We start from the raw sequence: 14,672 nt of genomic DNA, 5'->3' as shown, positions 1-14,672 counted from the left end.
TGTGGGTTTTTTTTTTTTTTTTTTTGTTCCCCAGACCAACTGAATTAGATGCTCTAGTGTTTGGACATCTGTTCACAATCCTTACTACTCAGCTAATCACTGATGAACTCTCTGAAAAAGTGAAGAACTACAGTAACCTCACAGCGTTCTGTCGGCGAATAGAGCAGCAGTACTTTGAGGGTCAGGAGAAAGACAGCTCTGCAATTGCAGCCCGGTCTTCCAAGAGGTCCTTGCTGAGATAAGCAGGGTGCTTGGGGTGCATCACGTTGCAGTTTTGGGTTTATCATTGCTCTATAAATGGATTTTGAGAATGGAAGTGTGTGTTAGCTTTTTGAAGCTGCCAAGTCATTCTGGAGCAAGAAAAAATGTTAAATACAGCATTTGTGTTGTAGAATATACTGTGCACATTAAAGCTGAAATGTCTGTATGAGTGTTTCCATTTTAATAGCCTGTATGCCACTTACTGTAAAGTGACCTTGGAAAAATATTGTATCTGTTTCAAAAAATAAAACACTGAAAGTTGATCTCTGATCCTTCTAAATGCCTCTTTTACTAAGTTTGATTTCTGTGTAGTTCGCGAGTGGGATCCTTTTGACAGGACACTTGGAAGAAAGGTGTGAACTAGTTAGAATTACTAGGCTGGGAATGAAAGTATGCATTAGAGATCTTAATGTTTGTCTGCCTCAGCTAAAACTTACTCAGAAATTGGGTGAAAAAAATGTCTTGGAGCTCTGTAGCCCACAATTAATGTGATCTTATTCAGTCAGTTCCTATTTTTGTCTCAGAGTACCTTCTGGCTGTCAGTCCTTAATCTTGTGTGTGTCTTGCCTCTGCTTTTATCTTTCATTCACCTTTGGTTTTTTGATCATAATTTTTTTCTTCCTGTAGTTTCCCAGTTTTAATCCCTAGCTTGTCCTGCAATGTATTTAAGAAACTAATTTGCTAGGTGAGTGTCTGCCTCACTGTTTCCACTTCCAGTATGTTGACATTGCTTCTGAACTTTGGTCTATCTACCAGATGTGGTTCTCATGGAAAAAGGAGTCACTGGGAGCCTGTGGCTGGCATTTTCCATGGTACACGTATCCACAATGATACATAAATAAACAAAGAAATCTCACTGTGGTGCTCCAAAAACCCTGGCAACTTGGAACTTTTCAAGGGAGAGTTCTTGTGTGTAGGCAAGGACTGATCTGACTGGTTTTATTTTGAGTGCATTGAATGGTACTACTCTGTTCTGCTGTGTCAGTTGTTCTTGATGCTTTTCCAAAAGCACCACCAGGAACATGCTGGTGGCAGAAACAAGCCTTGTGCACTCAGGAGGTCATGGGCACAACTGGGAACCAGCTCAGGCTGTTTGGCTTGTTGGAACCATTGTGTTCTTGCTTTGAAATATGTTCATTTGACTGTATGCTTCAGTGTAAGAACACTTAATGACTTGAACTGGTTACAAATGGTTATACAATGGTCATGAGGTTTTGGCTGCCATTTCCTTCTCTCTTAAACACTGAGCAGAAAGCAGCTGCATGCCTTGGACTGGCTGCATCTCATGACAGGCTCCTGAACCACTCCTGCTTACTCACTGCTTTTGTGGGGAGCCGCTCTTGCCAGCTGGACTGGAAAACGGAGCTGAATTCTTTCTGCCTGCTTTTTGATATAACAGTCCTAAGTCCTGCTGCAGCCAAATCCACTAAGTATCAGTGTATAAGGGTGTCTTGGTCTTTCATCAAACCACTCTTGCCAGGAGAGGCAGATTGCCCTTGTCCTGCATTTCAGTCTTAGAATTTCACACGTCTCTATGTTGAACACCTTTGAAACTAAACCCCATCAGCTGTTGACTGCTTAGTGACCATTTCCACTATCAAACCAGTTGGTAGCTGAGAACCCAGATATTTCTTTCAAACTTGCTTTTTTTTTTTAAGTTTGGAGGGAATATTGTGATACATGCTATTTGAGCACTCAGAATCAAGTTAGCATGCCATGGTGATGAGGAAATCCTGTGTGAAAACTCAAGTATCTTAATCCAGAGTAATTAAACTGGTCTTTTAGCCTCTTGCTATTTGCAGAGCACCATTTACAAGGAAAGATTTTAAGCTGGCTTCTGTTGTTTTTGCAATTCTGCTACCAGTAGAATGAACTACAGGACTAATTTACTTAATGGATTTCTAAACCTACCTAGTAATTTTTATTGGTCTGAAAAAGTGCAGGTGGACATGTGTTCCTCCTCTTTCAAGGCTTCAGTTGCCATTAGCCACCTTGTAGCCAAATTTCAGCAATTACTTTGAAACAGCATTGAATGAAGCTCTGTATTCTGGCAAGGTGAGGCAAAGCAAGCTCTGTAATACAACACCTTGAATGCTGAAAAGCAAGTTATTGCAGCTTTTGTGCAGTAGCATACAGTGAGCTTTATAACTTCAGAGCAGTAGAAAAAACCCCACAGAGCGATATGCATTAACCTGCTTTGAATGTCTCATCTAGAAAATAAATGCTGTGGAAGTGGTTGGGCAAAAGATACTGATCTCTTGCAAACAAAGTTTGTGTAAATCCACCTGAGCTACTCAGACTCCGCTTAAGGATACAGAGACAGGCAAATCACATTGAGTTTTCAATACTGAAGTGAGAGGACAAGCAGAGACTGAGCTCTCAAGTTACACTGAAATTTCTGAAAGTTTAACCACCCCTCATTCCTCGTGTGTGACTTTGATAATTTCATTTAAATGGAAAAGAGCATTCCTTACTTCCTGGACTGAAGAGGATTCTTTCTGTATGGCATATTTGCTACAGAGCTAGTTTGTAGTTCAAGCTGCATCTCATTCTAGGTGATATCTAAACTTAGAAGGAAAATCTTGGCTTTGCTACCCATGTTGAAAATAGCTATTAAAATCCTAGCCAAATGGCAGACTTTGTACTTCATAAATACAAGAAACCATTATGCTTTTTAAAGTGACACTGGTAGCATGACTGGTGCTGTGGAGCAGACTGGCCTGAGCTCCAAGGACCAATGCTTGCTTGGCAAGCTGTGCTTTAACTCATTGAAGCTGCAGTCCCACAAAGGACACTTAAACGGATTGCTCCTGAAATGCTGGGCACAGCTCAGGAAAAGGAATTAAACATTTTAACAACACCAGCAATAAAACAAATTAAGGGCGGAAAAAGCCCAAACCAACCCAAACCCAATAGCCTTTATTTGAGGGGATTGAGCAAGGACACTGAGCTGCCTTCTTCAAAGTGTAGTAGCGAGGGCTTTCTGCTGGTCTGAGTGGCCCTCTAGTAGACAAGGCTGTGCATGTGCAGTCTGTGGGAATGTTACTCTTGGGTTGTGGGTGTGTATAGGACATCTCCCATGACTAAAGCACAGCTGCTGCACAGACAGGAATCAGGCCAGGAAGGCCTATGGTTTGTCTCACATAGCAGGACAGTGGGGATGATGGTTTTCATTCCTAGCTTTTCAGGCTCAAAAATATGAAGTCCTTACAGGCTATTTTGAGTGAAGAGAGATAGGTGGAACTTCTAAAGTTTCCCCAAATTCAGACAAAATTTAGGCTTCCAACAGAAAAAAATGTCAGAAGCAACTGTACCATGGATTATCATTCACCTTCTAAATATGCCCCACAAGGAAGTGCAGGAATTACCCAATCAAAACAGCATACAAAGTCATAAAAGCTCTCAGAGCTACCTACAAGTGAATAGATATAATTGAGTCTGAGTACAAATCCCCTGACCACTGTGGTTTGCTTCTCATAGTCTTTTCCTTCCACAGGTAATTAGCTTCACAGGCAAGTGCTCATGTTGGAAAGTAGCAGAAACTTTCTTCACCTGACAGAGCTAAAACAATTGGGGAAATTCTGGTGAAAATTGGATTGCTTCTCCAGTCCTAAAGATGCTTCTTTGGGGCTGTAGAGCAGACTAATCTTGCTCAGCACAGATTCCCCTCACCACAGTTACCTGCTCATGTCCTTACTGGATTTTGGTGTCTGCTCCTATCAGAAATATGCAAGGTGCCAGTTCCAGATGTGAAGGTCTGACCAGCCCAGCACTGTACACACAGCTAGACTGTGGATCCTGCGTGCCCTGTGCCACTCTTAAGTACACCACAGGAAAAGGAGCAACCACCCTACTCCACCACGGGCTGTAGCAAACCAGCTGGTGATTTGAAGTTGCCAGGGTCTCAGCCACAGGCTAATTTATAGTATTGGAGCATTGTTTCCAGCTGACACTCCTCCCTGATCTTCTGGTTTTCCTGTTGCTCTCTGAAGCAAGGTCTCCCTGACTGGGCAGCCTCTTGATGCTGCCTTTTATTACGTGATGAGATTTCAAGGGAGACGTGAAGGAGTTTTTCTAGGAGCAGTTTTTGCTAGGATCTATCACTTTTCACATATCAGTTATAAAAATTTTTGTACTGACTGGTGTTAATGAGATATTAAACTGCTGTTTTCTCTGCCTTTTGTTTTATTTCTCCTTTTCCTCCCCAGGGAAAGAAAAACAACCTGGCAATCTCCTGTCTCTCAAATGTACTTAAAGCTCAGTGTTGTGGAAAAAAAGAGGCTAGCATAGCCTTACACATGGAGAATGCTGCTGAGCTGCACTTAATGATGCCTCTTAGGATCAGCTGTGCTGCTAGAAAACACTTCATTTCCTGTGGCTTTCTTTCTTTGTAAGCAGAGTGCAGCTCCAATGGCTCTCACAACAATTAGCACCCACTTGTTCTGCAGGTTTGAAGTTTTTGCATTAGTCAGGTTGAGAAATTCGTGGTATTAATCATGACTGAAGTTGTTATTTATCACCTGCTGTGTGAGAAATAATAATTTTGGCACTACTGGGGCAGCAGGCCAGAAGTACCAAATTAAGTAAAACATCTAAACACCAGCAAGGATCATTTCTCTGATTAATGAATTGTTACAAAGAAAAACTGCTACTCGTTATCTGATCTTAGTATAAAAGTAGAAGTAGGAAGTAGGAAGCATTAGCAAAGTCAGGCTCTAGCCTGATGCAGTTTGAAACTTCCTGGCTGATCTACTCTGTCATTCACTGACTAACACGTGCTTCACAGGTTTGTGATACTTGGCTTACGTCCCCAGTGCCAACTTTGTAAAAAGCCAGCGTTGGCAGGGAGCTTGAGGCCTGTTGTGTAACTGCCTTGAAAGAAATGAAAGACTTAAAGCTTCTAGGGCTTGTCTAGGCTGGCAGGTTTTGCCACAGGAACAGCTACCAGCCTGGCAAAACACCGTTGTGTGAAGGCAATAGCAGGCGTGCAGGAAACAAAACCGGCGACATCAGTGGGGTGAAGATCACACCCAGTATCCACACTGGGGCCGTTAGGCACCTAGGGGATCAAAAGGGCCCACAAATGACAGCTGCCTGGTGCATTTCCCATGTACCTGCTCAGGTGTGTTTCCCATGTACCTCACCTACAGAAAGGGCTGGCCTACACAGAAGTGGTTGCATTGGGGTGAGGTCTGTGTGTGCTGCTGCAAGCCCAAGCCACCAAATGACCGTGACACCACATCTCCTCCCTGACAGGCCATTGTGGGCAGCTGAGGAGATACTGTGTGCCCACGGAAGTGCTAATTGCTGAGTTCATAAATGAGATGTAAAAATTGAGTGTTAGCCTTGACTATGGGCAAAGAACTCAGCCTGGGAGAGATGCCTCACCTCTGAAAACAGTGATTGTTGAATCTTACCTTGTTGAGACTTACAAGAAAAAATTTGAACAGTGAGAGCTTTAGAGATCCCTTTTGGCTCCAAGTAAATCATTGTCTAAAAAGAAAGGACAGGCTTTTTCCATAGAGAGTATCAACCATTCCCATCTATTGCTGCAGACCCTGAATTTGGTGCTAGTTGAGAAAAAGAACTTCACACTGTTGACACAGATGGACTGCCATCCATGCCACACATGACATCCATGGCAGCCACAGCAACTCCTGTCTACAAGCTGGTGTGCTCAGAAGCTGACTTGAAACAATGAGCTGACATGAGAGGTCAACATGAACTCACCCCTCTCCTGACAGTAGCTGTGGGTTGATCGTACTGGGCTGACAGTAACCCAGTATGTCAATAAAGATGGTTTTTTTTCAAGTGTTGTGCCACATATATGTTTTCTCATCCAGATTTTTTTATACCTGGAAGTTTATTCTGCACTTAAGAAGAAAACTAAAGATCTTAGAAATATAGGGTGTAATGGTCACCTTCCCTACAATCACTGCTCAAATCATCAGTCTTACAGGATTTATGTTCTCAGTTCACATAGAAAAACTTGAAACAAGAATTAAAAGAATGATCATTCCTAGAAAATATAAATGGCAGGAACTGGCTTGCTGCAAACAAAGACCATCTTCTGAGGCTAAGCAGGAGTCACCAGAATGTGTCTGAATGAACCTTGTTGTAGGTACTGTGGGGAGGAACCAGTGAAGCTTAGCCATGACAAATTCTGTAGACCTGCAAAAAAACCAATCATCACCCAGCTGCTCTGGCCAAACTATGGCGTCACCCAGTCCCCAGAGCATGTATCTCTGCCAAAGCTGTCTTCTCTCAGCATGAATTTACATTTTCTGTCACTTCTTCCTGCCAAGAATTTGTCAACAGCAAGTCCACCTCCCTAGTCATACATCTCAGGTTGCCCCTGCCATACTCCCATGGCTGGTGACATCTCTTTCAGCTTTTGGCTACAAAGTACAGTTTTGTCCAGGTTTCTTGACTTCGAAAGCATCTGTTTCTGGTTATAACATTCTCTCACTGCTGAGATCAACATTTTTTTCACCAATACACAGGATTATTACATGAGATTATCTTGTGGAAATTATCCTTCATCTTTCAAGTTGTTACCACTTGGACTGTTAGATAAGAGCTAGCCACTTTCTTTTCTTGTCAAGACACTGAAAACTTTTCTTTAGGTCCACTGCTGTTTCTAACCTAATTCCTGTAAATTCCTGCCTTAAGTTCCTCTGCAGTTTTTACAGGCTCCTTCCCTCACGAGTGTGTAGCACCTTGATCTACGATGCCTCCTAGCAAAGAAGTGTATAACTGAGATTACTGGCTATCACCATGATCTCTTTCATTTGCAGCTTTAAGTCTGTGTTGTGGCATGTTTAAGGAGCCAGTTGATGAAGATCAGTAGTTTGGGGGCATTATGGGAAGGGTAAGTTTTTAACTACTTAAATGAACTTTCCAGCATGTTTTGTCATAGGTTATAACATTTTGCAAAAGGCAGGTAGGTTTCTGCATGTGTGTGTAAAGACCACAGGGCCGACCATGACTTGTGTATTACATGCAAATGTGAGTGCAAAGGTCTTGCTGTTGTGCCAAAGCACATTTGAGGCAAAGCCCAAAGCACTGCTGTGGAAAAAGCTGCCCGTCATCTGATGGAAATGCTTTTGACACACACAGGACAGCTCCTGCAGACCTGTTTCTATGGAGGCGCTTGCATTTGGTTCACTGCATCTTCCTGGGGCCCATCCTGCTGCCCCTTCTCCCTGATAGCCTTTGTGATTCCCCTGCCCTTTCTGATGCTTCAGGGGCCTTCCTGCACTGAGAAAAGGAAGGGTCCCTCTCCTGGGAAAGGCTTTCACACCTGTGGACTCTATTCCTCCCTCTGCTTCAAAAGAGATTTCTTGTGCCAGTAAAATCCCTTTAGTGTGAGTAGAGAAACAAACATGCTTTCAAGGATTTGTTTAGGCAAAAAGAGTCATCCTACAAGCCTATATCCTTCTGCTCTGTGCATCTATAGGGAGTCCAAAAGCTGCTGCCACAGGAAATTAAATTAAAAAAATTAAAATGCCTAAAATTTGCTTTCAAACGCAGAAATCAGAAACAATTGCAATAACAAGGTAATTAGTGTTAACTGGGATTTTTTAAAGCTTGACAAAATTCAACATTGAAAGAATGGGAAGTGAGATTAAAACTCATATAGATAATGTGGTTCTCTCAAATTTCATTGGCATTTATATCACTAAAAAATTATCAATGTAGTCATAAACTCTGATTTTCTGAGAAGCAGGCTGAGAGAAGCTTGGAAGGGCAAGGAGAAGATTCTTCACTCCTGAGGGAGTTAAAAGTGCAAAATGCTTAAATGAGGAATCCAAAAGAGGAAAAACTAGTAGCAGCAAGAGAATGGAGCTCCCTTCCAGCCCTTAGCTCAGTGAGTTTGTCAGTGCATTGTCCTTCTCACCACAGGGATTTGGAGCCATCTCTTGCACTGAAGCCAACAGAAACTATTTGGTGAATCTTATTTGAAATGTCACTGATCTGCAATCAAACGAGTGATTTCCAGCTGAAGATTATGAAATACTTGGTGAATTTAACCAAGTGGATGAGTCACACAGAAAAACCTGCCTGACATAAGAGTAAGTCAAGCCACAGCAGTTGCAAGTAATTTGTCCCAAATGTGAGCAGGGCAACATCTAGAGCGGGAGGCTGAAGGCTCGTTTCCCAGCTCCACGCTCCAACCACCACACTGCATTCTTTGCTGCTTTTTAAACCACAACAGCCTCTGAAAATCACTCTTCAAAGGCATTTCTTGGTAGTAATAAATGAACCATCAAAACCTAAACAAAGAACCCAGCAGTTGAGATGATGCAACTTAACAAACAGAAATGACTAGGATTGCCTTGTCCTCTGCTTATTTCCAAAAGAATAAAGCCCAGGTCATTTATAAAACCCTCCCCCTTCCCCTCTCCTTTGCAGCCCCATGGGAGTCACCCAGGAGACAGCACCACTTTCTTCTGCTTCCCCATCTTTAAAATATATTCATTCCAGTTTTCAAATTGCTATTTTGTAGTGCTAAATCTCTACCCATACTAATTTCTCCAGGTCAGAATCTGACCCTGATTTGAACAAAATCTGGAGTCAAATATTCACACCAGAATGCTTTTGCCTTGCTGCATGTCAGATGCCATCTCCCTGCAAATGTTTCACACACCTTGGAGTGCAGCTTGTGGAACTGATGAGGTGAAGAGCACTGCAGAGCAGCTCTGTGCTGGTAATCACAGGACTGAAGAAACACATACATCATCTGCCACATAGGTTGGCATTTCAAGTAAAAAACCTTCACAATGTGTAAGATGTTGGACAAATGATGGCCATATGCATGTTTGTCTCTGTGCAGATGTCTTTGCATTCTCAGCTAGGAAAGAGCTGAGGTAGGCTTTTTTTTGCCGACAGTTTAATATTAGTGACACAGTTTATGTCCTCTGCAAAAACAATAATGGAGGATAAGGTGACATAAATTATTTGCAAATCGTTTGACATATGCAGGGCATTGTCCTTGCAATAATCACCATCAGTCTGTCAGTTTAAGATATGAACCGTGCCACTGCCATTTTATATCATTGTGTTAAGCTTTCACATGTTGTAATTTTACAGATTTGTTCTTTGGAGAACGCTGCAACACAAATCAAATTGTATTATGTTCAGTTATATGCCGTGTGGAGCACCTCCCCGCAATTAGGGGTGGGGGAGATGAGGAGCAAGCAAACAGCCCTAGATAAGAGGCAGCTCCTCAAAAGTTTGGATATTTCTTAGATACCATTACTCAACTTTCATGGTCATTATTCAGAGCAAGAAGAATTATTTAAATTCATGCTAACATCAGTTGCTGGCTGCATGAACAAAGTGAGCACTGGAAAGCACCATACTGACAGATTAATTTAAAACACCCTTGTCTGTTTTGTTTTGCTATAACAGTCAGGCACAACATTTGATTCTTATGAATAATGTGGGCTTTTCTAAAGTAAATAAAATGATTTCAACTCACAAAGATCCCTTCGAGACGTGGTAGGTACCGGTAGCATTAACTCTGCTTTCCACAGACGTGCAGAATGGTTCTGGAATAGCAATGACCTCAGCATTGTCTCTCTTATTCCTGGCAAATTAATTCCTGCAGTATAGTTTAAAAAAAGGCCTAAAGCTGACCGCTTATTTTTAGTCTTTTGCTTTTAAAATTTGAACTGTATATTACTGTGGGAGTTCACAAGTGTATTCTAAACATATTCAATGCTAGACACCTTTGATTAACCATTTGAGAACTGTTAAGTGTGCTTAATTGGTAAAGGACTCAGTGGGAAATACTGTAATATACATTCTGGAGTATCACATTTCAGTGATTTTTTTTACTATATTTTGAATGGAGAAATGTGATTTGTTTTCCCCTGGGAAAATTCCCCACATTCAGTTGTCAGCAGAACAGAATCTTTCTGCTTCCAGTGAGCCCTTAAAGCAGAAAGATTTATTGCACTTACACCCTTGAAAGAACATATCTTTTTCTTTGAAGGCAGCCATTATCACCATCCCATTTTATATCTTTTCTGATAAGTGCAGGCAGTAAAGCAGATAAACTCCTTGCATACCAATTAAAGACACATGCACACTAAGACACTGTATACTATCAGAGATGCTCAGAGTAATATTCTTCCTAGCACAGTAGATATATCTAAGGAGTTTGACTTTTATTATTCTCAGCTTTGCACCTCTGACATTTCTAAAACCATGGAGGAAATTAATGAATTCTCACTCAAGGCTCCATTGTCTAATCTTGCACCAGTGCTCATGAATTATGGAAAATGACATATCAACTGATGACGTACAACAGGCTATTTTAAAACTACCCTTTTTAACATAACCTGGACCATGAAAGGTTCATCACTGAATTTCATGCAGTCATCTGACAAAACATTGGCCTCATGTTAATTGATACATTAATTGATACCTTGCCTCATTTCCTAGCATCCAAAACACTTTGTTATATGCACAAAACATATGAAAACGAGGCCACTGAACCTCAGAAAACCTCCTTTTTAGTTTTTGCCCTAATGCTCAGGTAGGATGCTGAACCTGAAGCCCTGACTCTTGGCAACCTGCCTTGGAGTTTTCTGTTTTGAAATCTCCACAGGGAAACAAGGGCTCAATAATATTTTAAAGTTCTTAAGCACAACCTCCCCCACCTACCTGTGTAACTGCTGCTTCTTCAAGTGCCTTTCCCCAGGCAAAGAGAAAGGTCTCTGCTCCCTCTGAGCAGTGGGACCCAGGGGATTTGTGTGAGGAGACTCTTCCCCCCCAGCTGTAAGGACTGGGAGCAGCTGCCAGCCCCAGGGCTGACTGGCAATGTGGCACTCAAAGCCACCCTGTCCCTGATGCCCTTGGCCAGGACATGTCCCACAGCTTTCTGTCCCAGCTGGGGTGGGAGCCAAGCTGGGTTTCTTCCCAAGGAACTGAGAAACCCCAAACATTTGCACAGGCAGACAATGGCAGCAGTGCCAGTCAGCCCAGAGGAGAGGTTTGGGCAGCCCTGCAGGGCTGGAAATCCACCCAGCAAGGGACTGCCCCATGCCCCTCCAGCTGGCACTGCTGTGAGCTCCAGGCTGCTCCCCAAGCACCACACAACCCAGGAGCCCCCCACACTCACCTCCCTTCTCCTTCTGGGCTTCAATTTAAAACTACAGGACAATTCTTTTGGAGAGAAAATGATCTGTCTGCATTATTACCTGTGAACTTATTTTTACCTCTCCAAGAATGACACCCAGGCTTTTCCCTGAAGAACAGTGTCTCAGCACAATGACTTCCTTGTGCACAGTGGCTAGACACCAGGTTTCTGTCAGGGTTCCCTTTAGATAAGAAACTATGGAAAGCAATACATCTCATTCAAAAGATCTGAAAGAGCTGAAGATACAGAAAGCACTAATCAGTAATTAATACAAATAAAAGAAACAATCTTTCATGTATGGGGTAATAATAACACTCTGGAGTTTGTTCTAATCCATCTTTTTGTCAAATGAAGCACCAGGGAATTCGTCTGCAACAATCAGTATTTTCAGAGTTTCTGCTTTGATTTGCAATAGGGGGTTTAAGTCCTGTGTTAACACAGGGCTCAGAATAAATAATCAAAGAGAATGGTTTTAAAATCAATAATAAAGGCTTTAATATGCAGAGGAGTTCTGCTATACTTTTATACCCTGCTTACAAGTCAATTTTCCAAATTAAGAAGTCCTCTTTTCACTTTATACAGAAATTGCAAAAGCATGACAATATCATTGCACAAACCCTGACAGTGCCCTTTCTTCCATATTAAACCACTGAGAACAGCTGGAATAAGGGACTTCAACCCTTTCTCTCCAGAGAAACAATGTCTTCCAGAACATCAGACAGTCTTGAAATTCTTTAAATAGCCCTGTATTCGTTATATTTAATGACAATTACACAAGTGACTTTGTGACTGCAAATATGATTCATTACTCTGCAGCAGAAGTAATACCTCTAATAGACTATGCATTGACCTAACCCAAAATAGCTGCTGAAGAACAGCTTTTGCTGAACTACTCCATGGATAGATTTTAAAATTATTATAATCTTATATAAAAAGAACAGATTATTCTGCCTTGGAATTATTTAGCACTACTCCTAAATCTACATGTAAACTACATTTCAAATGTGGACAGCCATAAGCAATTAGGAGGTTTTAGGAATGATTTGTCTGAGACTTGCCAGAAGTTATAAAACCCTATCTTAAATAAAACAATTTGCTCTCAATATTTGGTCACCCTTATTGCATTTGGTCACCATTATTGCCATCACTCTTCAAATTAAAAGACAAGAGAAATAGAAAAAGAAAAAGAGAAATTTAAAAGCAATTTTTCCTCTTGGGTAATGTGAGTTGAAATCAGGTATTCTCAACTCTGTCAGACCTGAGGGCACAGCTCCAGCTCCCTCCCCAGTCTGGAGTAATGCAGGAAGCATTACCCTGCTGAGGACAGCATTATCCCAGGGTCTACAACTCCATCTTTAACAGAATGATGCTGCCCTGCTGTTGATTTTGATGCCTACACAGTGCCAAACATCAGGGCTTCACTGCAGGGTTTCCTTTCTAGGAAGCCTGGAAATGATCTCAAAGATGTGTCCACTTTCCCTACATGAAGACATGGCTGTTTCACTGTGCACTATCATTGTCCTCCCAGGAATGGATTGCTCACAGGCCTGCACTCAGCTCCTGCAGGTTCCCTCAGCATCCCAAGCAGATTTTCAAATTCTCAGGGCAGGCAGGAAGCAGACTAGGAAAAAATCTGAGTCTCACTCTCTCCCTCTCACTGGTGCCAATTGCAGTTTATCTGCAAACTCCAGAGAGCCCAAAATTTCTTCTGTATTGTTCAGGATTTCTGCAAGCCAGGCAGCCAGGTATGATCTAGAGGGAAACTCAGTTGTACCAGCTTTCAAAAGGAGACACAGAAATACCCCACTGCCTTCACAGAGATGACACTAAACACATGTGCACTAATCTTTCAGTTTCTTTTTTATTCCTCTTTGGAGCAGATTCTCCGTGCAACCTTCCAGACAGCAGCTGCTGCCAAAGAGGAAGGCTGGGATGCCTGAGCTGTGCTCACTATGAAATTATCCAGGTGGGTGCTCTCAGCTCTGCTTTAAATTTTTTATAATTTTTTCAGCTTCCTGTCCAAGTGCTGTCCCTGCTTGCTTGATTAGAGCAATAGCAATTGAAACCAAACCTCACAACGTACAATGGCTGTTGCCACTGCTGGAAAACTTCACTGAGGTGGTCTCAGAGCAATCCCAGTGCCCCAGCTCACTGTGCATCTCTCCATTCTAGCTTGTACAATGGCATTCGACAATACTGGTATGTAATCTAAAACCCATCATAAGTAATAATTAAAGATTAAATCAGATTAATTCCAGGCTTGTTTGCCCTTGATAATAATACTATTAATTCTCCAGAGGCAAAAATAAGATAATCTCATGAAAACAAAGCACAAATAAAGTCCATAAAATGCAGAGGAAATATTTCCAATATTAATTTTGTAATATGGAGTATCCATTTTGCAAGACAGTGGTGACATAAAATATGCAGCAGCAACAGAAGAAAACTGATGGACTGCCAAAGCTGTTTCTCCTTAAAATGCACATTGCTCTGGAGCAGTTGGGCTTGGTGCTGAGATGAGACTGCCTGCACAGGCATTTTCAAAGGCTCTTTCAAGGCTGATGAGCCACTCTCAGCTCTGACATGTGCTCAAAATTAAGAAAACCACGAAAACCCAGCCAGGCTGTGGGACATCCTCAGAGAGGAGGGCTATAAGAGATATGTCTGTGGTCTCGTGGGGTGTTGCCCTGCCTGCTGCTTTCATGTCAGCTCTGTATACAGATAGCAATCTGTTGATGCCAGGCAGTGATGGCAGTGTGATCTGAGGGTGAGGAGGCACTGGAACAGTCTGCCCAGAGAAACTATGGACGCCCCATTCCTGGAAGTGTTCAAGGCCAGGTTGGATGGGGCTTTGAGCAACCTGGTCTAGTGGAAGGTGCTCCTGCCTGTGGCAAGGGGTTGGAACTGATCTTTAAAGTCTCTTCTGACCCAAACCATTGTGTGATACATGTCTGTTGGCAAAATGAGCCTGCCCTGGGCTGCTGTGGACTCAGTAAAGGAAGATGTGCTCCTGAGCCGAGGTGACTCAGGGAGCTGAGAGCACAGCAATCTCCTCAAGAGCTGCAAAGGAGGGCAGATTCATTAGGTTGATTGTGTGATGTTTGAACTAATGGCCAGGAAAAGAGCTGTTCTGGTGCCCTCACTCTCAGGCTGCTTCAGGGAACTTCAGCTGTGCTATCTGCTCGAGTGTGGAGTGAAAGCAATGCACCCTTCAACACAGCCAGCAAGGCAGGAGCACGGCTGGTGCAGCAAACCTCTCCTG

At 42.4% G+C, this 14,672-nt stretch overlaps 1 protein-coding gene across 2 annotated transcripts in view; it reads left to right on the top strand.

The window, feature by feature from the left end:
• MTX2 (metaxin 2) overlaps positions 1-531 on the top strand; it is a 29,760-nt gene extending 29,229 nt beyond the window's left edge. For both annotated transcript variants that reach the window (XM_064434358.1, XM_064434360.1), the window contains exon 10: positions 35-531. In XM_064434358.1, coding sequence (XP_064290428.1) covers positions 35-242 — 208 coding nt within the window. In that variant the 3' untranslated portion in view covers positions 243-531. The remainder of the gene's footprint in view (positions 1-34) is intronic.
• Positions 532-14,672: the final 14,141 nt, after the last annotated feature.

This window comes from Passer domesticus, chromosome 10, assembly GCF_036417665.1.
Source record: "Passer domesticus isolate bPasDom1 chromosome 10, bPasDom1.hap1, whole genome shotgun sequence".
Lineage (NCBI taxonomy): Eukaryota > Metazoa > Chordata > Aves > Passeriformes > Passeridae > Passer > Passer domesticus.
Note: the sequence above shows the minus strand (reverse complement) of the source record. Positions and strands in the feature narration are given on the sequence as shown.